Genomic DNA, 24,167 nt, shown 5'->3' with positions numbered 1-24,167 from the left:
GTGTGGAATTGCGCGAATGCACGGACGAAATTAGAACAGGGGCTATTTTGCCGTCTCGCATCCACGCATGTGTTCTAGTAATTCACTGCTTTACACGACGCAATTTTGATTGCGACTTCGCACGTATGTCAGGTTGTGCAATTCCGTGTACCATGTAAAACGGCCTTAAAAGAAATGGCTTGGTGACTGAATGGAAGATTCATGAAAATTACACAACAAAATTCCATGCATTCCAGAAAAACTGAGCTTGTTTCTCACCATTGCTATGTAATTATAGACATTCTTTTACACCATAAACTTTTGATCTGCCGATAAGTCGAAAGACAAGGGAAAAAGGTCTATTATAGTTCTCTGTCTTACCTCACTCCTTTCCATTGCATACATAAATATTCAACACACAATGCACAAGACTGAGCTCATCAGATCTGATACAGTGAATCAAAACTATTTTTAAAAATCTCATTAAATTGTTATTACAAATGCAGAAAATAGCATTCCATTCACCAGTAGATAGAGAGGAAATCATCTCAAATCAGGCAGATTGTGCTAAATCATGTCAGGTGACCATCATCCATTTCTCTTAGAATCACGTATGTGAAAGAAGCATCCTCATAACGATTTTTGATACCTTTATTTAAGATCAGAACCTAAACCATGGAACGTAATGCATCTTTGATCATTATTGCAACAAGCCTCAGAGCAAAAAAAAGAAAATAACATTAATGCTAATAACAATATAACCAAAGCACATACAGCAATGGTGGTTGTTTTTTTAAGTAAACATATGTGTGAACATTTTGGCATCGTTTTCAAATAATTTAAATCAATAATAAACAAATGGGACTTATTTTAACAATTAAAGGTAGTGATTATTTAGCAATTAATATCAAATAAAAAGTTGACCTTTAGTTTCTTCAAATTTATGTAGTGGCTAGTTTTAAGATTGTTCCATTAGTTAAAAAAATAAAAGATTTTGTCTCCTTCTGTGGGCAACATTTTAATGAGAGAGAAACATGGTTTTACTAGTAGCAAGTTGACTACGACCAATCTTCTGCTATTTCACAACTAAATGCCTCAAGCTTTGGAACAGCATAGGTAAATATGTACATAGATAGTTTACACGGAATTCTTCAAGAAATTTGATGATGTTGTAACACCTAATTTTGAGTGGTTTGTTTTGGTTTTGGTGTGACGTAATTCAAACAATAATAAGCAGCAGAGGTGGAGTGAGGTAATTGTTGTGATTGTTGACGGCGCGGGAGGAAGTGAAAAAGGGGAGTTGGATTGTGATAGTTATGGCGGACGGGTGTTCCCTTGCTCCCGAGTTTGTATTATTTAAAGTGCAATAAAATATTTGTAAGTGACGTGAAACCTAAGAGAAATTAATTAAAACGTAACAATGTCAATCATCAAATATTTTTGTCTAAATTAAAGGTCAATGGTATTTACGGGAATTTTATGACTTTAATTAAGACCTAACTAGCTTACGGAAAAGTGATAGTTAAACAGGCTGACTTTCACTTCTTATACCTTTTTCTGAAACTTCAGGTATTTCTCAGGGATCTCATTTAGGTACCCTACTGTTTCTCCCATTTATAAATGATGACAGTGAGTGAAGGGGGTTTGGATAATTCTGTAAGTAACCTCACTTCAATACTGTAGATAGAAATAATCCCGCACACGACTATTCCGATGGCATACGATAAAGATGTGTACTATAGTCTTGCGCGCATGGAAGTCCCTCCCTCCGCTGCCTTTCTGTGAGCATCTCTTTCTCGCAGCATCTTCCTGGCACTAGCCTCCACATGTAGTGTTCAACGATTCATAACTTCCAATGATTTAGGTTCTGAGCTTTCTGAACTGAGAAGATATTAAATATCATCATAAGGATACTCCTTTCACATGCATAATTCTACATGAAATGGACCCGTCCATTGGTCACCTGATATGATTTTGAATTATCTGCCTGATGTGAGATGAAAAGGCCCATAAATTGACATACTGGTCATTTTAAATACCCTAATTTTTTATGTACTCTATGCAAGGGTGTCCGTGGAACTCTAAAGCCAACCAAATATATAAGTACCTTGCACTTTGATTATTAAGTTAATTGCTTTCAAATAAAATAGTAACCATACTAATAGTAACATATAACTAAATACACAAACATATACTGCATGTCACAAGTGTTCAAGAATCAATGAAGAAGGTGGCCTTCTGAAATCAGCATGTGTACCTTTGAAAGGCAAATTTGAAAAATTTAGAAATGAAAGATTATTTGCTCTCGTCTCTCACATATGTGGCTGGAATATGATTACCTTTCAACAGACATCTACCATAAAGTATTTACAAACTTTTAAAAGAAATAAAATGCTACCCGTGTACTTAAACCCCAAATATTTGTACTAATTAACAATCTCCAACCTTTGGAAAAAAATATTACATTCCTCTATTACTCTTGTGTATGCTACCCCATACTTGCATAAGTATACAATATCAGAAAACAGATTTTACGTTTAGTGTAGTTTTTACCCTATGATACCTCTTGCTCACTATTACCAAAATTGTAATTACAGTACCAACAACCAACTCAATCGAAAAAGAACAGTTGACAGCAGGAGAGGGGTGTGGTATTTGTCCATTTCCAATAACCTAACCATTTACTTAATTTGCCATTGAAGAAAATGATGCCTGCACAGATTGTAACATTGAAGAAAATGGTCTCTCACATAGATGAAAACGATCGATTGAATGACATTGGAAATGCCTCTTTCCAAAAGAGAACTGATAATAAACTTACGATTTCCAGCAACAGGAGTAGGTGATGCTGTAGCCATCTGTTTGTAATTAGCTGGTAATGCCATGGTACACCTTTATTTCACTCTCTAGATATGAAAGAGGATATAATGCATCAAACATTAAAGTTATAAAAAATTATAAGAACTCAGAGAAAACTAGGCTTAAAGCATTATATTTTAAAAGGGGATCGTCACTTTTACGGCTAATATTACACACTCAACTAAGTAGTCGTTGTCCAAATAACACTTAATGGTACAAACAAGGAGGAATTGCGGCTTAACAAGTGATCGATGCTTAAGAGGAAAAGATCCACCTAAATACAACTAAAGAGTAGAAAAACGAAAAGAGTAATAATTTTAATCGCCTAGAATTACTGCATGATATAATATTATGAATGAGAGAAATTCCCTCGATAAGCTGAGACGAGTAGTAATATTTAGGTGAGCAAACACATTTAAACAACGTCATCAATCCACAATTGGGTGGTACGCAAGAGTAAATATTCACAACATTAATATAGCTAACGGTGCTACGGTGAGCATAACGTCAGGGGAGTAAGCAAAAGCAATCACTTCTACCTAGAGGAAAATTTTTAATGCATCAGGCTTGAAGTCTCGAGCAATAGAAAATAATAGCTCATGAAAAAGAACCTCATTCGTGACTTCGATATTTCGTTTTATAGAATCACTCGTAGAAAGGGGTTAGACAAAAATTGCCACTGTTTGTTTGGTGGACGAGGGCTTGTTTGACTGGACGCCGCTATAAATTATCTAAGATATACTACAGAAGTAAACCATTGTCGTAAAAAATTAAAAGAGATATAGTCACCTTTTAAAAAGTTATGCTTAGAATAAAATTTACACGCTTTCCCTGGCGTTAAACGCGTTGGACAATTTACAGATCGTTCCGCAAACTCGACGCCGTAAACCCAACCATGATTAATACATTACACAGGTTCGTTTACTCCCCGCCCGTTGTAATCTTAAAGCGCTGTGCTACGGCTCCCGCGCCAATTAGTTCCCCACTTTTGCCACTCGTGGCGCTAAAAATATTCACCGTGTTTTGTAGTCATTGGGTGCTTTCCATTCATTGACATACGTCGACACAAGTCGACTTGCGTCGCGGTTTTCGTGTTCCATTCGGTGTGTGTCGCCGACTATTGTGACACAAGTCAACAAACGGCAACGCACAGGAATAGGAGAGTTATAAACAAATGCCGCGAGCCAACACAAGTCGACTCATGCCCCGTTCACACTGTTTGTCCAAATGAATAGGGTGCACTCTACAAACTCGTGGATAGGACAGGTTCTAAATTTTCATTCAATTGGATGAAACCAACCAATCACATGGCCTTTGACAAAAAAGCATCGCCAAGCGCTGACATATATGTTAAACTTATTTATCGTCTGCATGAGCATTTTAATTAATTAATATATATATATATATATATTATACCCAGTAAACACGAATAGCTGCAGCAGCGCTGCACAGGGGTTTCACAGCTGCAAGTTCGTTTCCGTTTCAATGAAGCGCGGTAACAGCGCTTGTGCAGCGCTCTTTCGCAGCGCGCTGGCGAAACATGCAATTGCAGCGCATGCGTAAAGCATGCCTGCAGCACGCTGCTGGAACGCTGCTAATGCGAGTTTGTGCAACAATGCAACAATCCTCCGCTACGCGATTGTTTACCAGGGTGCTTGGGAAGTTTACTGAGGGCCGTATTAATAGTCGTTCCCCTGAGGGTCCCCCAGGGGCACCCTTCCCAAGGGACTCCAAGGGGAATCTTCAACATCGGTATTAATAGTCGTCCCCTTGGATTCCCCTAGTAAGGGGACTCCGAACGTGGTAACTACGGGCCGTAACGACAACAGAGGTGTTTATTTACTTTATTTTTATAAGTGTTTTTGAACAAATAACTTGAGATGCCGGCGCGAAATGCTTCGTTTTCAGCTACGGAGAAGTAAATATTGTGCGATTTGATTGAAAAATACAAATGTTCCATTGAAAGAAAACCTCGCATTGAACGGACAGCGTTCAATGCGAGGTGAAGAAGAAGGCGTGGCTATCTGTACGGAGTGAGTTCAACTGTCACCGCGATGTTGTTAGAAGATATGTAAAATAACTGAAAAGGTAAATAAAAAGAGTATGCAAGTAAAGGTAAGTTTAGGATGTCTCTTTCAGGTATTTATTTGCAAGTTAACTGATTTTACGTAGTCGGTAATACAATTTTGAAGAAAACATCCTCGCCTTGCCGGATTCAGCATTTTCTGTCGATTTCATAATGAGATTGCAGCGTACCTATTTAGCAACAGAATATTTGAAGTAAAGAAAGTAAAATGTGCATTCATTCTGAGGGGATCCAGTAATGTGGGTTGGAGTAATATGTGGAGTGTATTACGGTATGAGTTTTTACGTGCTGACGGGCGCATATTTATTTGCCTATTGAGCCTGAAAAACGGTGTTTCTGAAATGCGGGTGCTTTTTTTGCTCTTGAATTATTTGCTAATTGCTGTATTAATTTCTTTGGTGTGATTAGATGTGAATTTGATAATTTTAATGACAATGAATAATAGTCCTCAATATGCCTTGAAAATTAGCTAGTGTTTTGATAGCTAGTAATATTGCATTATTAACTTAAATGATATTAGCCGTTGGACTCGGTGCAAATTCTATCGAAAATTATTTAAATAGATGCTTTGGGAGGCTGTGGGATAAAATTTATAACCATCTAAACGATATTTTAATATAAAAGTTTAAGAAAAAAATGTGTCGTTTAAGTCGCAATGCTACATTTTCGGCGATTAAAAAAATTAAAAAATGATCATGCATTCAGCTGTGTTTATTTATTTTTTCCTACAAAATGATATATGATATATTGTTGTTAATTTATAATTGCTTCCTGGATGCTTTCAGCCAATACTTCCATGGGCATTGCTGAGAGGGAGTTAAGGGCGAGGTTGGAAATGATGGAAGAGGAGAGGAACTATTTACGAAGATTGTATGAAATGAAGATAAAAAGATCCCTGGAGAAGGAAAAAATAACAAAAGATACACTGAGGCAAGCTGTGGCTGCTAGAAAGCTGGCGGAAGCACAATTGAAATAGTTTTTGGGAAACGTGACCCCTAATTTGTAAATTTTATTTTTATAAAATATATTTACAATTTTTAAAATTTGCATATAAATTTATTCCTTCAACTCGTGAAATACCTATCATGAAAGCATGAGATAATGGCTGAATCATAAGGAAATCGGTGCCTGTTATTAAGGGAAATGGATTTGGAACAAGTTTTGGCATCTAGCAACAGCCAAAAAACATAATAGACTACAAAGTTGAACAGTGGTAGGTCAAGGTACCTCATTCGCTCTGGTGACCAAAAGCTCCAAGATACAAATTTGTTGTGGCGCAAACACTGATAACTGAGACTGAGGAGGTAATGTAGCGGAATAAAAACCAGATAATGTGGCCTTTGTGTTTTAAAGGTTTAAGTAATTGTATTCCCAAGATCGAATAATAGAACTAGTACGCAGTTGGATAGATTTCCTGGTTCCGTCCGCGCTGTCATTTTGATGGCGACGTTTCACCAACTGTGCTCTAGGTGTCCTCAAGCCAGGCTGATATGGAGAGTGCTTCTGATTGCCCGTTGTTCATACGGTGGCGCCAGATTGAGGGAGCGCTTGCCCGTCGCTGATTGGTCCCCATACGGGTAGGAGGGTCCTTCTGGGGTCCAGAAACAAGCGTTTCAAGGTGCTGGAAAGGGTGTAACCGTCTTCCCGATTCGTATTTTATGGTCTTTTGGTAATTTACACCGATTCTCTGATTATTCTACTACGGTGTATTGCATTTCTTTGGCCAAGATTTTTGCTTTATCAAAATTGATTTCATTACCTGGTTCTGACAAGACATGTTGAACAATTTCTGATTTCCCTCTTTGTCTATTCTTCAGTGCTCCAGCATGTTCCTTCATTCAGCATTGTATGGCCCTTTTAGTTTGTCCTACGCATGATTTCATACAGATGTATTGAACCTCGTATACACTCTCTAACCTGAGATTCACTAAGGACCGACGAAATGAGGCCGCACCATCTCAAGCAGAGACCCTCTCACTGTTTCCTTAGGAAACCGGTACCGCTGCAGGAACTCTGTATCTATAAAAAAAATCGAATAGATTTTCCGAATCACGGGCGTAAAACTTCTTCAATCTCAGATGTTGGTTCGCCAATCTATCGAGACGACGAACAAAGGCATCCAGGCTGTCCATCCTCGTCAAAGATACCATATCACGGGTAAATAGGGAAAATATGAACGTATATTCAGCGAAGTAATACACAGGAAAAGGTTGAGGTGAAAGGGAAATGGTGAAATGAATGAAAATGGGTGAAAACGAAACGATTTTTGAATGGGCGAATGAGCAATGTGCCAGGGTGAATAAATGGTATGGTATGAATTAATATGGAGGTGAATAAAGGCATAAATGAGTAACTTTTTAACGAGAGCACAACAGCAACGAACATGTTGGAACAAACAGCAACATGAAGTCAATAAAATACGAAAGCAACTAACGATTTCTGCTTACAATTCCATTAGTACCTGTTTTCTCCGCTTCATGCACATGTCGCAAGGCAAGGCTCGCTCCGCTCCCATTGTAGGGGACTGCAAGGGGGCCCCTACAGCCTAGGGGACGACTATTAATACCAGATTCGTGCGTGGGGGACTGTAAGGGGATACCTAGAGCTAGGGGACCCCTGGGGGTCGACTATTAATACGGCCCTGAGTCTATGGCGGCCAACGTTGTGGAACTGTTGATCGTCCTTGGGGATTCTTAATAGGTAAGAATTTATCATCTTCTTTTAAAATGTATAATTTTAGTTAATTTAAATTCAATTCTCCTTGAAATTAGGTAGAATTGGCATTCTATCATGGTGAATATAAACACATTTTAAGACTTTGTGTTTTTGTTTACATACGTGGTCGTAGTTATGTTCGGAACCATTGGATATAAGCTTTTAAATATTGATTATATAGGTTTCCATTAATAGTGAAATAGGAAATGTGTAACGCATGTCACAGGAAAAGTTCGCAGCTCAAAATTTTGGTAAATTTTTACAAAAGATACCAAAATTTTTTAGTTAGCCAACCTTTTTAGTAAAATATTAAAAAGATTGTCTAACGAGATGGGCTGACGCGATGATGTATTATGCAGTACACGAGTTAAAATTAATGGACATTTCTCATAGCAGGAAAACAACTAGATCCGCAAGCACCTGGTGGGAAAGAAAGAGAGACTAAGCGGCCGGCAACAGCAGAAGAGTTGTATGGTAATATTTTTATCATGTATTTATTTATATAAGTACTGACATAAAGGTCACTAACCTTTCCACATTTAAAATTTTAGGGTTCATGCAAGCTCAGGAGAAGATATGGGAAAAGAGATACAGGAGATTAGATGGGAAGGTGAGCATGGCTTTAAGCATGCTCACAGAATTAAAGAAAGAGCTAAAGTCCAAGCCTGTAGTGAATGAAGAGAGCATTTCCGTCAACCGGAAATTCCCTCTTAAAACTTTGGATGATGTAGAGGAGCTTGAGAGGGAACTGTCAGAGGATGTATCTCTCCACAATAATTTGGTAAGGCCTCAATCATTTGTGTTTAATTCTTTTATGATAATTTCAACCAGAATTCCATTGATTACATAATATTTTTCTTTACAGGTTACTCAAATTGCTCGCATTTGTGGTGATGAGGAGCAACCCTCAGTATACAAAATTTTATATTTTGTATTCACTGACGAAGCAGCGAAGCACTTCTGCCTCACCGGAAAGTCTGGAGTTGAGGGGATGAAGAAGAAAAAGTTTATGGGAACGAAAATATGCAGTGTCATTATGGGTGAGTGTCTTCGTGTATTATGTCTATCATTAATCAGTACTCTAATGTATACTTAAAACAGAGTAATCATTAATAAAATCATTTATTGCAAACCTGTGTTTTCAATTAATTCTTGCTGCCCCTCACATACTTAAGTAGTACTTGAAGATTGCTATTATCGGCGCAAAAATGGTAGAATGCTGAACGTTAAGCATTTGTATAAATTCTGCCGAAGCTCGACAGTCGTGTCAGATATCGTTCAACTCATTGTTTATTTGACTACAACAATGGATCATTAGTACAACGAGTACAACGATATCTGAAACGACCCTGTGGAGCTTCGGCAGAATTTCATACAAATGCCTAAAGTTCAGCGTTCTACCTTTTTTTGCGGCGATAGTAGTGGCACATTAGGAATGTATTTTCAGCGATTCGGACATGCGTTTGAAGCGATCGTGGCACATTAGCGCAGCGCTCCTGGCATGCTTGTACAGCGCTTATGACATGCTTGTGCAGCGCTTATGACATGCTTGTGCAGCGCGTATGACATGCTTGTGCAGCGCTTATGACATGCAAAAAAGGGAAGTTTGGGAGTGCTAGACGCGCTGCAGCAGCGCCTTCGCCGCAGCTGCAGCGCTGCCGCGAAGCGCATCTGATGCGCATCTGCAGCATTTTGTGTTTACTGGGTATGGACACAAAAATAAACTTTATTTTATTCCACAGAGTATGCAATAAAAACCCAATTGGTTTCCACCTTTTCAGGTCATTATCATTATCGTAAACCTCTTGATAAAGACCTAAACCGGTTGAGTTTTTTCATTTCCTTTTGGTTAAACTTGGTGTGGAGTCACTCACTTTTCTGGGCCATCTCACCACAAATGGAACCTCGCAAGTATATCCTTAGAGAGTGAGACCTATTGAACAGTTCCCAGAAACGTGAAGGAAGTGGCCAGATTCATTGGACTTAGTGGGTTTTAGTGCAAGTTCATTCCAAGGTATTCTGAAATTTCTATGCCACTGAATCGCTTAAAATGTTCCTTTTCAATGGACAGCTGTTGAAAATGAGGCTTTCTGTCAATTGAAGGTTCTCACAAATCCACCTGTATTATCTTTCCCTCGGTTTGACGAGGTATTTCATGTATTTACTAGTAAACTTGCTGTTGGCGCTGTTTTGAATAACAAAGTAAATGGTGATTTTGTCCCTGTGGCTTTCGCTAGTAAGGCTCTATTAGAACATGAACGTAAATTTTCTTCTTATGAATTGGAGAGTCACTTTGGCTTTCAAAAATTCAGTGTTTATACTTACAAGTCAAACAATTTCACTTGTACACTGATAATGGTGCCTTGACATGGTAGTTTTCTCATCCTAAGCAATTGGGTAAATTAAGCAGAATGGTGCTAAAACTATCCTCTTATAAATTCACTGTTCATCATGTTAGAGGAACATCTGTAATACTGTGGCAGATTGTCTGTCTCGCATTGAACAATCCTCATCTACGAATAGGGTGGTTTCCTATTATTTTTTTATTGCCTTAATCGAAAGATTATTACTCTTCGAGTACATATTTCACGCTTTTAGATATTTACAAACATATATAAATACTATTCAATTCAATTCTAACAACTGACTCCTGGTTTTTTCGTGACATTTATGGGGGTTAACAAATGGGGGTTCATCAAGTGGAATCCAGTGGGCCTGTGAAGTCTTGAAAATGTTTCTCTGTGCATTAATAATTTCTTGGTGGATGTGTTTTTCTCCGCTAGTTCAAGCAATTTTGTGGTCATTTTCCCTCAGAAGATGTGGCCTTTTTTAGTGTACCACCCCAGAAATTCCTCCGAACTTCTCCCTCTAAGGACTTTCCGTGCAAAGGATTTTCGCACTAAGGCCCTTCGACTCAAAGGCTCAGAGATTCTAAGTCTCGGAACTCTTGTCTCCGAACTCTGTCCTTCGAACTCTATCCTTCGACGCTGCCCTACGACACAGGCCTCTGACGCCAGCCCTCCGACGTCAGCCCTCTGACACCAGCCCACCTGGAGATCAAGACTTAAACATGGCGGAGGAATACCTACTCCTTGGCAATCAAGGGGAAGTGGGTGCTGAGACATAAGAATGCAGTTTGGAGCGAGAAGTACTCCACCTGTCCTATCACAATTCTCTCACCCTCCAACACCTCATCCCACTATGTCTTTCCCCTCCTTGAATTCCAATGACTTGCCTCTACCAGCTATCACACCACTTGGCTATGTCTCCAACCCAGGAGATGGAGGAGAGAAAACCCGGCTGTACGCTGTTATCCCCCAACCCTCTACCAGCTAGTGACAGACAATGGGAGTTCCCTGTGTCTGGGGCTTACGTTCAGAATCTGGAAGATTTAAACACGTAACGCCACAGTAATTGCTAAATGGATCCAAAAAAATGTTTGTGCTGCCGCAGCTCAGTAACTAAACAGTTGCAACCCCATATTTATGGACGAAAAATGTTTGAAATTACCTCCCCTACCACCTCCAGAAGTATTGAAGATTTCTCCTGAAATACTCGGTAAAAGCCTACAAGAAAAAAAACAATTTCCTTTTTTAAAAATATTGACTGCGGATAAAATGCCTACGGGATTGATTTGAAAAGGCTTTTGTCAAAATCGTTCCTGTAAATTTAGAAGCATTTGAGTACAATATCTATTGCTATACTGGCATTGAAGTTATTCACCAAAATGATACACTTTCTGCACAGGATTACCTACCTTAAAGGCTTACCTTATTGAAAGGCTTACATTTGACCACTCGATATTGGAAGAGTATTGTGAAAGGCATGATACCAGAATACATCAACAAAATAATTACTAATACAAATGAAAAGGCTCTTCACATAGTTTTCTCTCTTTACTATAAAAAATTTATTGTCATGAATGTTCAATGAAAAGATTCTTCATGCAACAACTTCTAATTTGGTCTTTTGTGGACAGCTTTGCATGAGATGAGCAGATCATTATAAACAATGAATTTATTCAGTCACACAATTTATGAACAAAATATTCACAAATATATATATATCAATCAACAAAACAATAAAATTTGCTATGTTGCAATTCATTATTTCATACTAAATGATAGAATTGGGAAAAAAATTTGGAACAATTTTTGCGATTCCTTTAGTACATTGCTCCACATTCATTGTCACTTATTTTGCACTATGCCCACCAATAACAATGACTAAAAGGAACTATTTCAAGTAAACAATTATATTCCTCATTGAATACTTTTAATTCAGTCACAATTAAAAAATGTCCATCACAAACAAATGAGGTTAAACAGCTAAAAGGAAATGGTAAATGCAACAAATATCAGAAAAAAATATTTAAAATCACATGGGGGACACTGTCAAAAGTCATTGCATCATTTGTAGGTAACGATTCTCTTCTAACAGGGAGGTCAATGAGGATGACATGTCATTTATTACCATATTAGAGGTCTGCAAAAGACAGTTACCATCACCCATACTACTGTTTCCACATGGCTTATTAACAGGCATGATTGCTTGTGACATTGAACACGCTTGAGTAGTAGTATCCCTGTATCCAGGTCCACCAGGTATTCTACTCCCTGCTTCAGTGCTGCTTGTGACAGCAGAGTCACAATCTGGTGAAAGGGTTATGTTACCAGGGGTACATCCCTCTGTATTGTGAGAAGAAGCAGTCCAAGAGCGACACTGTTGCACATATTCTAAAGTCCTCTGATATGCTTCCGGACGCATACCACCTGGCGGTGGTTCTATGCCTGTACTAGTCCTGTTTTGAACAACTGAATTCATTGTGGATGACTGACTAATGTCTCGGCACTGGATCTCCTGCGCTGCTCTATTGTTAGAAAATTGTTCCTGAGAAGTCTGGTGATCAACAACTTCACACATTCTCCTCCCTTCTCCGTTCTGACTGTGTGAGTGGTTGGTCACCACTGGTTTTCCCCGATTCATTTGAGGATTCAAATTGGGAGTCCAGCACCTAGCACCCTGACAATGAACACCACAAGGCAAACCCACCCTTTGGTTTCTACTTGAATTTCTGTTTTCCACATCCATCGCTCCATGCCAATGCATACAACCTATTGCACCATTTTGATGAGGGGGAGCATATTGTTGGTAATGTGTTCTCATAGACTCGCTCTTTCTGTGGGAATCAGAATTACCGTATGAGTTATCCATACACTCCCTTCCTGTTGGATGGGGCCCACTCCACCCTTGACCCCCATTCCTATTGTCATTTGGTCGTAACTGCATGCCACACTCTTGTCCATCCCACTTGCCACCCCAGCATCCCTGAGCATTCCATGTCGTCATACGCTGATTTGGCATTGAAGGACACATAGTATGAGTGTTTCCATACACATTTGAATTAGGAGGGCACTGCATACCATTGTGACGGTGATGCACGTCCCACCGTGGGGTTTGCATCCATGTATGAGAACAGGGGTTGTCTTGAGGAATGTAATTGTGTGATGGCGTGCACTGGTTATGATTTTCCTGGTGACTATGGTTCTTGGGTATACTACATAGAATTTCCTGAGAAGGGGAAAGATCTGCCTCAGCTATAACATGTGGTGTTGGCACACCAAACTGTTCAACCCTATCATTAGAAGGCACACAAAGCTCCTGCAGATGAACTTGGTGCTGAGCATGTACATCTTGTGCTGCTGGAGGACCATGTTCACGGACTGCACTTTCAGAACTAATGGGATTATTTGTTGCCAGCCCAGGTGATACTTCTTGTTGATTTGAATCAACAGGTTGCATGCTGCCACACGTCCCATTTGATTGGGGACAAGTGTTCTGAGAGAAGTCTGAAGAATCCTTCTTGGTTTCCGTATCACAATTCGCACTATTGTCAGCCACCTGTGATAGGGCATGAAAATATTGATTTATAAATTAATTGAAAGTTTAAGAAGTAATTTCTTCATTTCCAATTTTGAATTAGAGTGAAGTATTATTGCACTAGAAATAATTATTAACTAACTAAATTAACATGGCCATTAAATGTTCGCAAACACATCAACCTTTAGTTTAATCAGTAATATAAGACAAAGCCTTTTTTGAAAGCAACAATACAACACTCCAATCTTCAAAGCCTTCTTTAGCATGCACACCACTATGCTAATAACTATCCTTCCCAATCATCCTACCTTCCAGTCACTTTACCGACCACTTCCCAAGCAATAGAACTTTATAAATACCTCAGGTTTTGCCACCTTGACTATTTTATCTCAATTACGTAACGTAAAAGATGGTTAACCCAGAATTCTGTACAATGGAATATCTTTTTAAGAGGAGTTTTTTTTTTTAATTTTGTCAATTATGCTTTCCATCACCCCAGCAAAATGACAACCAAGTGGGCCCTTAAAAGAGCCTTCTGTATGCACTGTCTGGCTTCTTAGGTCATCCAAAGATGAGAATCTAATTTCTAGAACAGATTTAAGTAAATGGTGATTGAAAACAATTGTAACATCAGCATGTATTTTCTCATTTCAGGGGCATTATTGCATCTCCTCTGTGGGACGAATAGAGCCAAGGGAAAGTTGCTCTTGCGGCATGTGGATTAAAACTGATTGCAAAGTGAAAAGCTTTTATCTTTACAGAGCAGTAGTTAGTGTGAAAATTTGTTAGTGCCTCTACAGTCTGGCAATTTAATTGGTGTTATGCTTACAGAGTCAACCACCATGGAATTCCTTTCAGTTTTATAATATTTCCAGGCTCATCAAATTTACCATGAACATACACAGTGATTTTTTTTCATAATGAGTGATTGACTTAGAGTCACGGACAGTAATTCAGTTGTCAAAACTTCAATTTTCATTCTCTATTGACTTGAAGTAGTAGCATATATACAGTACACTTCCGATTATCCGGGCTAATGATGAGGAGAGACGGCACAGATAATCAGGAAACATGGATAACCAAAACTTTCACTTCAATGTCTTGTAATGTTCGTAATTTACAAAAAACAAACAATATATTATTATTTATGCCATTTTTCTGTTGTTTAAGAGTGCTTCCAGGACTCATTGAGAGCTTTATTTGCCAGTTTGTGATCTTTTTAGCGGCGATAACATGGTTGTACTCATATTATTAATGCTCCATGTAAGGCCTGGTTTTGAAAACCACACAACCGTGGCTGTGTGATTATGGATACAGTAAAGTGGATTGCTTGAATCCTTCAAAACCACTGCTCGACATTAGAAACTACACTGTCAGGCACTACGTCATGTAGTCGTGTCTCGCACAAGTTGGCCGGGTTGCAACTGGTGCAGTATCCATGATCTAGGAACACAGTCATGCACTGCGAGGCTTGGAAAACAGGAACACGGTGCTCCCATTAATGTAGCTAGCATGTGATTGCTTCGGTTTTAAGAAGGGGATTGTAACGGAAATAATAAGCCTGGTATGTACCTGAGCATTAATGCAGTAATTCTGATGATTTTGCATCTGATTTTTTTTTTATAAAGATTGCAGAAAAAATTGAGGGAGAGTGAAAATCAAGCACGGATAATCTGCAACCCGGATAAACCTCAGCCGGATGATCGGGAGTCTGCTTTATCTCCACTGAGTGAAACCATTGCAATTAGCCATCTGCATGTTATTACATGTAATGTACAATATCTACATCTTGATTCCATATGATGTTTTTCTGTGGAGAATTAATAATCTCACCCACCAATCAAAGAAATACAGATCCTTGGTTCCATCTCGGTTCCTCCATGGAAAAACTGACCTTAGTATGTATTAAAGACAAGATCTTTTTATGTATCGAGCTTTAAATGTTAGGCCTCCTGTTTTGAAATGGGGAAAGCAGCTGACTGGATAAATACTGAGCCAAAAATGCATTTCCCAATGACAGTAGAGTTGAAAGAGGCATAAGCCCTTAATGAAAAACATTCCCAGAAAGTCCACATAGTGGTTTTTCACAGAATACTTGTTTCATCATTCGTCATATAATTAATTACTAAGCACAATTTCAAGAGTTGAAAGATATTGTAGTCACTGGTGATTCAGGAATGACTTAGCATCATTATATGGAATTCAATACAAAAAGTTTCCGGAGCTGGGATCAGAAGGGGGAGAGGAAAACATTTGGTGAAGACAAATCACTCAGTATAAGAGTTCAAGGTCCTGGGCAGCATTCGCGGAAGAATGCAGATGAATAAGTGCTTCCCAATAAATTCAATTGACTCTTGCTAAAATTTCATGAGCACATTCTCGTTGATGAGATGAAATGCAGAGGAGAGATTATTCTAGGCTTTTTGTTCATTCATCACCATGATTATAGCCTCGGTGGCGGTGAAGATAAGTCCTCGCCTACCATACCGAAGGTCACAGGTTCGAGTCCCGCCTGGATAGGTTTTCCCTTCCAGGAGATGGGTGTGTGATCGTCTGATGTTGATTGTTTTAACTCTCAAAGTAAAGGTCATATTGTGATGTTTTTGGGGGTAATTGAAATAGATAAAAAAATAACGGCAGTTGCATGGTTAGTTAAATTGCTCACTGAACAGAAAATTATCTAAACACCAGAAAAATTTTAATTCCAAAATACCCAGGGTCCTATGTGCTGGGTTATCAATCTTCTATTGAGTTTATATTCACCTTTAGAGCAAACAATTAAGACTGTTTTATACGGGGCATGTACTTGCACAATCTGACATGAGTATGAAGGCACAGACAAAATGCATCGTTAATTAACCCATGGCCACTCCATTGCTAATTAGTATGTCACGTTCTCTTGGCCGCATACATACTTTCCTAAAATACTTGCACCTTCCTGATTACTAAGTAGAGGAACTAATTTTAACACTTTTCGTAATCGAAAAAACTTCATTTTTCCAGAAAATCCTCTGTAAATTCATGACTTTTCAATGTTTTGTCTTCTTTCATAAAGCAAAGTAATTGTATTTTTATATTTTGGGGGGCCTAACCCCCCCTCTTACTATGCCACTGATTGTAAGTATATACATAGTATGTACAGAGATTCACATGGATGTAGGAAGCATAAGAAACCAGTAATGCTAAAAAGGAAACCATGCGGTACACTATGCATATTTGAAATCACAAATTCTGTGAAACGTAAAGGAAAGTAAAGCTTGGAAAATCATAATTACCTGACTAAGGTAGTGCACCATTTCATCTGGAATAACCAACTTATTTTCAACCATCTCTCCTTCACCAACTTCTTCCAGTACAACCTCACGATTTGGATGGTGCTCAGGAAGTCCACTGTGACGACTTCCCTCTGTTAATGATGGAACAACTGCTGCTGAAACTGTGCTGGCACTATCAACTTCAGGCATGCTGCCAGTTCGGGTTGCTTCTGGACGGAATGATCTCTGAGGTGAATTGTTTGGTTGTTGGCATGACCTATGATGAGGTATTGCACTAATTTCACCAACTGATTGTGGTCCACAGAGTGACATCTTCTGGGTCTGAGAAGAAAATTTGGAAAGAAAATACTTTAAATTGATATCCATGTTAAAATTCATTACATATTTTTCCCCAGCTTTCATTTTTATGGAATACTGCACTGATATGTATTACAATGAAATAGTTACACTTAAATGTGTATGTGTATATGTATCTAGCTGCACCTTCACTTCTGACACAATTTTTCAAGATTTGTGGTAGTGGATGTGTCAAAGCCTATTGTTGGTATGGATTATAGCAATATTGCGAGTACCATTGGCTCATTGAAAGAACTAACCTCAACCTCCCTTACCCTATATTAATGCCTAGCGTGACCAAGCTTAATCTAAAGATCATTTAAGGACAGATTAGAATAAAATCTGGCAGTGAAGGGAATTTAAGTCAGATGGCTAAAGGTTAAGGATGTGTGTGGTGGCATGAAATACCATGGTACCTTGGCAGAGTTCCCCGGTATTACCTGCCCTGGTGATGCACAAAAAAACCATTTCATTCCACTTCCCACACCCACTATAACAGCCTTATCCCCTTCTATTCATTAACAGTTTACAAAATTCAATAAAAAATAACTAATTTAAATTTTTGTACAGTATTTCTCCTCATAAATAAAAATGAAAAATAGAAAAATTACGGCATATGCGTAAAGAAAACAGCACTACCTAAAGATATGCACAGTAGACAGTTTGACTTGAGCTTATACCTACAGAGCATTTTGATTACTGAAACATCTGGCTGTTGATAAAATACCCATACTATACTATGCACCATAAAATGCAAGGAGGAAATTAGATACTGTTTTAGCATTCCTATGGGTAGCATTAAGTAGGTTCTGGTAAAAGTACTATACTGCATACTATTAAACTTCTACATATAATTAAAATTAAATTGCTAATACCAACCTGCACAACAAGATTGGATGTAAGAAAGGGATCACTGGAAGTTGGTGCCCCATCCATGTTGTGTCGTACAACATGAGGAGGAGCTATACCATGCATATGGCAATTGGGAATTCTCCTCTGAATTCCAGCGTGCCTTTGATCTTTTGAATTCACGCATGAGTAAGGATCAACAGCATTTGCATCAGCATCTCTGGAATCTTTTCGCGGCTGTCCATGAGCATTGCACATGTTGGATGTTGTATCAAAATGATTGCTCAGCTCACTTGAACGACGAGAACTTCCAGGAGATATTGGATCATAAAAGGACGACGAAGATGGTGGACCCCCAGGGCCTGCGCCAGATGGAATTGCATTGAAAACAGATGACCGCCAGGGCCGGGAAAGTGAAGCTGTTGAAACCTGAATAAAAAAAAAGGATGATGTGGCATTGACAACCTTTCTTCACTAGTCATTACTGAAAATTAGGATTTCACTGGCAAATTCAAATGCATGATGTAATAATTCTTATAGGGGTGGGAAATAGAAATTAAAATTCATGCGCAAAAACAAATAATTAAATTGTAAAATTTTATGATTAACCAGCAGGCCATCCAGCGTTGCTTAGGAAGGATAGTACCCTAAGGAGTGGGAAACTTGAAACTCAGAATTCTTGGTCACATGGGAGGATTTTTAGCTAAAGAAACAAAGCAAATATGATGATGTTATACATAAATAACACCAAAAAATGAAAAAATTATTTCCATGTACCATGCACGGGATCAGATTATACCTCCCTCCACAGCATTGATTGTTATGTGTGCCCATACATGTGTAGACAAAAACGTCATGTGAATGCATACCACAGCAAAAGTTTGCTTCAAGAGGATTTATAGGTAAGAGTTAGGGATGTGCAGGTACTCGAAAATTCGAGTCAAGTCGAATAGTTGGTAGTTGACTCGAGTGTTTTGAGTGGCATTACGAGTGCCGAGTTGAGTCGAGTAGTTTCGGTTACACAGATGTCGAGTCCAGTAGGTCCAGCAATCTGCCGACAGGAAGCGTTATCATGAAACTCATGTAATAATATAATTTTTAAAGTCAATAAGTCATTCTAATGCCTTGGCCAGGGAGTTTCATCCTACTGTATATGCTAAAGCTGTTGATGTGGGTGTCGAGAACCTTTTTGTCAGCTGTGGTAACCGATCGTCTTCTGATCCGGTAGCATAATCGGAGTGAACGGCTTCATCGCTCATACTTTCTGATGCGAGACTTTATCACCCTACCCAATTCTCTCCACCCAAACGCCAAGAGAATATGTAAAAAAAATGTAAGGATTTCTGTAAGAAAGAAAAATATGTAACTTTAAGGTTTTAGCAGACAATGCCGGTTTTTCCTAGTGTTTGATGTCACAAGTGGTGTCACTGTTTAGCCTTTTTGATTACTGCATACGTCCGATGTTATCTAATTTCCGTTTATTCTTTTGCTGCGTTCAGTTCACCTCTTGAACTTAAAAAACGAGAGTTCCTTAGGTTGATTAAATGACATGAGGAATATAAAATTATTTTGATCTACAAATCAAAAGCTAAGTTCTATAGTTCATTCGCTTTGTCCACTTAAAATCCATGAAGATTCAAGATCCATATTAATCGTTGATGTAATTTTTAATAAGAATTCCCAAGGTTCTCGAATCTTGCAATTTTGGCAAGAGAGTACTTGTCCAGCCACACAAAATGCCTTGAATGCCTAGAGCTCTTCCTAGCAGTTACGATAAATATATATTACCTAAATTGTCCACATATTACCTGAGGTAAATTCATTTCAATTGTGCCTATGGAACTTTTTAATACACATTAATGTTCATTTTTCTCCTAATTCTGACACAATGACCATCTATGTTCCTCATTATATTTTCCTTTTTACATCAAGCTAAGTATTTAGAAGAGAAAATTTATAATGAGATTGGAAACATATATTGGAGCATGTATTGTTGTATTGCCTTGTCCAGAAATTATAATACTGCACTCGACTCAATACTCACGAGTAGTTTTCAACTCGACTAAATACTGGACTCGAGATCAAAAAATGCTACTCGCACATACCTAGTAAGTGTAGAATAATTTGAATTATGTTTTCCGTTAAGCGTGCTAAGGGGTTTGCCTATCCATCAGGATGCCCAACCACCAAAGTTGTATGACCTAGCGCAACAAACGGTATTGATAAAACGATGCAAAAGACATGTCGGACACAACTAAAAGCACTACAGGGTTTGGGAGCATTTGGGGAGGGTTATTTCCATGGTATTCAATGAAGATGAATGATAATGAAGTACATGAATTGTTTAAAAAAAATCATCCAAATGTGTAAATGATTTCATGCATGAATTATTTCACAGTTCTGATAACCTATTTACCATCAGCAAAGCAACAAATTAACTCCCTACAGCAAAATCACCTCTGAATATCATAAATTTACTGCATGAAACCAGTTACGATAACTGCCAACTAATTGGAGACCTGAATTTTTTAGCCTTATCATATACCATAAAAGGTCTTACTTTTACATAATATCTGAAATGTTATTTACTGCCATTATGTGTTATTTGTAAATAATTAGTAGAAATACGCAAAAATTTCAATATTTCGCCTTATATATAAGGATAGATAAGCTTATCCCCACAATATCTGATTTCTCCAAGGATGAGTTCAAATCTGTGCTGGCTGGGTAAGATGCTTATTTTGTGCTGAAAGGCAATAAATGCTGCTATTCTGTTACAGGAGACTTGTACAGAGTGTATCAGCCACAATTAACACACACGTATGTATTGCATTCCTGGTTTCTGATCATTTATTGGATTACAAATGACAGATATAGCGGCACAAAAGTAATTTGGAACCTACCATTCTTCCCTCAGCATTCTATCAGAAAACAACCCTCAAGCAACAGCTCAAGATACCATAAAATTACGAGTCATAATCCTCCCATAATACTAAAAAATTTTGACCACATATTCAGGGAAGAACCAACCTGAGAACCCCTACTACTTCTGCGACTGCTTCCCTGCATGCTTCCGTAATATGAGCTAACAGTGGTGGATCCACTATCTCTTCGAGCATCAACTAACTGGTCCATTATTAGCTGACCTCCTCGAACTCGGTTCAAAGGATGAGACCCACGAGCTGAAGCTGGGAGCATAGTACCATGATATTCCGCTGGTCGTACAATGGCCGTTGAAACTTCTGGACCACCAACTCCTTAGTGATGAATAAGTAATGGAATTTGTGGTGATTAGTTAATCAGAAAAATTGTTATTATAAATCTACTCTGAATATTACTTCAAAACAACTCTGAAATAAGATTTACAAAAGTATATCCAAAAGTGCAAAACTATAAAAGGTAAACCTAAAAGAGTTAAGGTTTTCTAAAATTATTACATTATTAATTTCTGACTCTGCTATGATTAATTTAGCTTTGTAGCTGCTACTTATAAAGCTCTCTTAATTTTTTATAATGTATTTTTAACTCTAATTTTTATAGTTGGAAAAATACAAAGATGCCCTAAAATTGGCATTTTTTAAAAATAGTTTAAGGTAATACAAGGCTGAAGTAGAGCAAAAGTATTCTATTTTGAGATTTTATGAAGGATTTTGGTGCTTATGTATTCCTAATTATCACTGTAGTAGGATTTACATCAGTAAAAAAAGTATGCAAAGACTTAAAATTTCCTCACCTCCTCCACTATGGGGTGGATGAGCATTGAAGACGGGAGAGTAAAGAAGGCCTCCGACTCCTGCCTTGCCCAATTTTCTCCCACCACCAACACGTATTCCAGTTTGCAGAGGTCCACTTTGTGGTCCACCATTTCCTCCTTGCCTCAAAATAATGTCCTGAATTCCTCCTTTGTCATCTCCACCTTCAACTCCACATGATGTTCCTACAACGGCAACCGATCCAATTTCCAAGGCGATATTGGACAGTTGCTGCAAAAGTAAGGGTAAAAATTAGCATAAAAGTAACCTCCAGAATTGAGCTACAGCATAGATCTCTGAATATATGCTCTTCAAATGTCCAGTGATAATTTTCAATCCTTTTTCACAAATAATGATGCATCCCAGGATGTCTGTTAGAATGTCTAACGGCTTTCAAAGGGATTTTTACTCAGAACCCTTTGGTTGGAAGGCAAGTGATAACCACTAGGCTACCATGCTTTCTATATTCCACATTTATGCTGAGATTTTTATGTAGCATTAACATATTTCAGCTCATGATGACTTCTTACCTGCTCTGGTTCTTCGAGGAATTCAGCCCAAGGTGACAAAGATGCTCCTTGTCCAATTGTATCCTCATCACCATCATCTTCTGCAGGGCTTTCTCCAACCCCCAAAGCTGCCACTAGAGAGTCTGTTGCAGGAAGACTGCCTTCATTCATAAAGTTAGGATCAGCTGCTTCTGGGCCAATAGTGCCATCTCCAGGGGAGTCTGCATCCTTAAGGTGACAAAATCAAGCAAACTTAAGGTTGGTCCACCACGTTGGTAACAATGTATTCATAGATTTTTCAGAGAATTTTTGTTTATAAGACATCACTTAAAAATGTAAAGATGAGAAGAAGAACACAAATGCTAGCTGACAAACCTCAGATTTAAGGCTTGGGCTTGCTCCTGTTTTGATACTACAGGCATCACTGCTTCGTGCAGGACTTCCTCCTTCTCCCTCAGCACCAGGAGGCATTCCTTCGTCTCCACCTGCATCTCCTTTATGTCTCTTGTTGGCATAGAAGTCAGCACCATGAACTGTTTTCACATGCTTGCGTAGAGAGCTGGGGTCAGTGTACCTTTTTGAGCAACCTGGTGCTTTACATACATAGGGTTTCTGGAAAAAAAATCATTGTACATCATGATTATACAAGTACAAGAAATCACAAGTTAATACACGCCTATAACAATGAAAAGTATTCCATCACTAATACATAATATAAAATTGGGAATTGAAAAGGCCCATGGGCAAAAGCAAGTATGTACGTACTTATTAAATTGATATGTCAATAGAATGTAAGTGATGAGTGTTTGTCAAGTTTAAGATATCTAGGAGTGTGAAACCAGCTTAACAGTGCAGTCTCTTTGTAATTTCAATTGTATTTGTTCGTGGAGAATAAAGTTAGTCTTGACACCTGGAGTCTGTCATTCTTTTAGTTAGGTACCCCCGTTAAATCTTCAGGCTTAGATATGAGTTTGGATTCAAATGCTCACCCTGCATAAATTGATTGGGTGGACTATGAACTAACTTTCATAGTAGGCTTGATGACATGATTGAAATAGCAGATTTCTCGAACTCGAATTCGGTTATTAAATCATTGCTGAAATATTCAAATACCTTGAATTTCGAATACTAGAATTGCGCAAAGCATATAAAACCTACGGGGATGGACGAAAAAAACAATGAATGCGGGAATGTTTGACTAGGTTGCTTATGCAGCAGGAAACCCAAGATTTTTGCAAGTAATTGTGATTTCCTTTAAAGGATTCAAACAGGAATTTAGCTGATTAATGGAATATTTTAATTTTATGGAAACAATTTGGGTATATAGTTGATTCAACTAACATCTCTTTCAAATATCCTAAGGGGACACACAACCTCGCAAAAAAATGATTGCATGCCATCTCGGCATTTACACTGCTACGATGGATTTCTGTCTGATGTATACATTCTTATCAACCAAATGCCATATCAGCGGCACACTCATCTGATACTCGGCTTCATCCAACTTCTTATTTTCAACAGGTAGCTCGCTTTATCCCCACTCCTACAGTCAAGTGCTAGTGGACAATTCGAGGCGTTTTGCAAAACACACGTGCTTCTCCACCGGATTTTCTTCTCTTTCAATTATTTTCACTCCATCAAGTTCTCACTCCCTTCTGTTCTGTGACTGTGACAATAGAGATTTATACCATAACTCATAAATTGTAACTTGATATATGTTTTCGGAAAAAAATACTGCATCAACTTCTGAGAAGCTCAGCTGTGAGGATATCGAGTTTTGTTCGAGAGAATGCTAATTGTAAGTCTCCATCATATTTTGACATTTATTTCCTTGCGTAAAATGCTTAAATAAAGTCAGAAATGTGTCGTGTTTGGTCTTATTCTTTTTTAAATTACGCGCACATTACTAATATTTCAATCCAATAAA

The 24,167-nt window shown here is 38.3% G+C and overlaps 3 protein-coding genes across 9 annotated transcripts in view; 1 reads left to right on the top strand and 2 right to left on the bottom strand.

Moving 5' to 3' along the window:
- LOC124159866 (arginine-glutamic acid dipeptide repeats protein-like) overlaps window positions 1-3,758 on the bottom strand; it is a 41,061-nt gene extending 37,303 nt beyond the window's left edge. For 5 of the 7 annotated variants that reach the window (XM_046535766.1, XM_046535774.1, XM_046535778.1 and 2 more), the window contains exons 1-2: window positions 3,628-3,755; window positions 2,801-2,885 (exon numbers count right to left, since the gene is read on the bottom strand). In XM_046535766.1, coding sequence (XP_046391722.1) covers window positions 2,801-2,864 — 64 coding nt within the window. In that variant the 5' untranslated portion in view covers window positions 2,865-2,885; window positions 3,628-3,755. Of the gene's footprint in view, window positions 1-2,800; window positions 2,886-3,627 lie in introns of all 7 variants that reach the window. The other 2 variants (XM_046535771.1, XM_046535776.1) reach the window with 2 other exon arrangements.
- Window positions 3,759-7,589: 3,831 nt separating this feature from the next.
- On the top strand, window positions 7,590-8,771 carry LOC124174151. The gene is made up of 4 exons (XM_046553267.1): window positions 7,590-7,624; window positions 8,036-8,113; window positions 8,191-8,420; window positions 8,505-8,771. The coding sequence occupies exons 3-4, from the start codon at window positions 8,196-8,198 to the stop codon at window positions 8,733-8,735; spliced, it is 456 nt and encodes a 151-aa protein (XP_046409223.1). The 5' UTR covers window positions 7,590-7,624; window positions 8,036-8,113; window positions 8,191-8,195; the 3' UTR covers window positions 8,736-8,771.
- A 2,754-nt stretch (window positions 8,772-11,525) lies between these two features.
- The window catches only part of LOC124159853 (transcriptional activator cubitus interruptus), a 92,015-nt gene continuing 79,373 nt past the window's right edge, over window positions 11,526-24,167 (bottom strand). The window contains exons 9-15 of the mRNA XM_046535758.1: window positions 22,616-22,852; window positions 22,262-22,468; window positions 21,713-21,962; window positions 21,010-21,236; window positions 18,010-18,408; window positions 16,795-17,115; window positions 11,526-13,540 (exon numbers count right to left, since the gene is read on the bottom strand). Of these exons, the coding sequence (XP_046391714.1) occupies window positions 12,041-13,540; window positions 16,795-17,115; window positions 18,010-18,408; window positions 21,010-21,236; window positions 21,713-21,962; window positions 22,262-22,468; window positions 22,616-22,852 (3,141 nt within the window). The 3' untranslated portion in view covers window positions 11,526-12,040. The remainder of the gene's footprint in view (window positions 13,541-16,794; window positions 17,116-18,009; window positions 18,409-21,009; window positions 21,237-21,712; window positions 21,963-22,261; window positions 22,469-22,615; window positions 22,853-24,167) is intronic.

The sequence above is a fragment of the Ischnura elegans genome, chromosome 1, assembly GCF_921293095.1.
Source record: "Ischnura elegans chromosome 1, ioIscEleg1.1, whole genome shotgun sequence".
NCBI lineage: Eukaryota > Metazoa > Arthropoda > Insecta > Odonata > Coenagrionidae > Ischnura > Ischnura elegans.
Note: the sequence above shows the minus strand (reverse complement) of the source record. Positions and strands in the feature narration are given on the sequence as shown.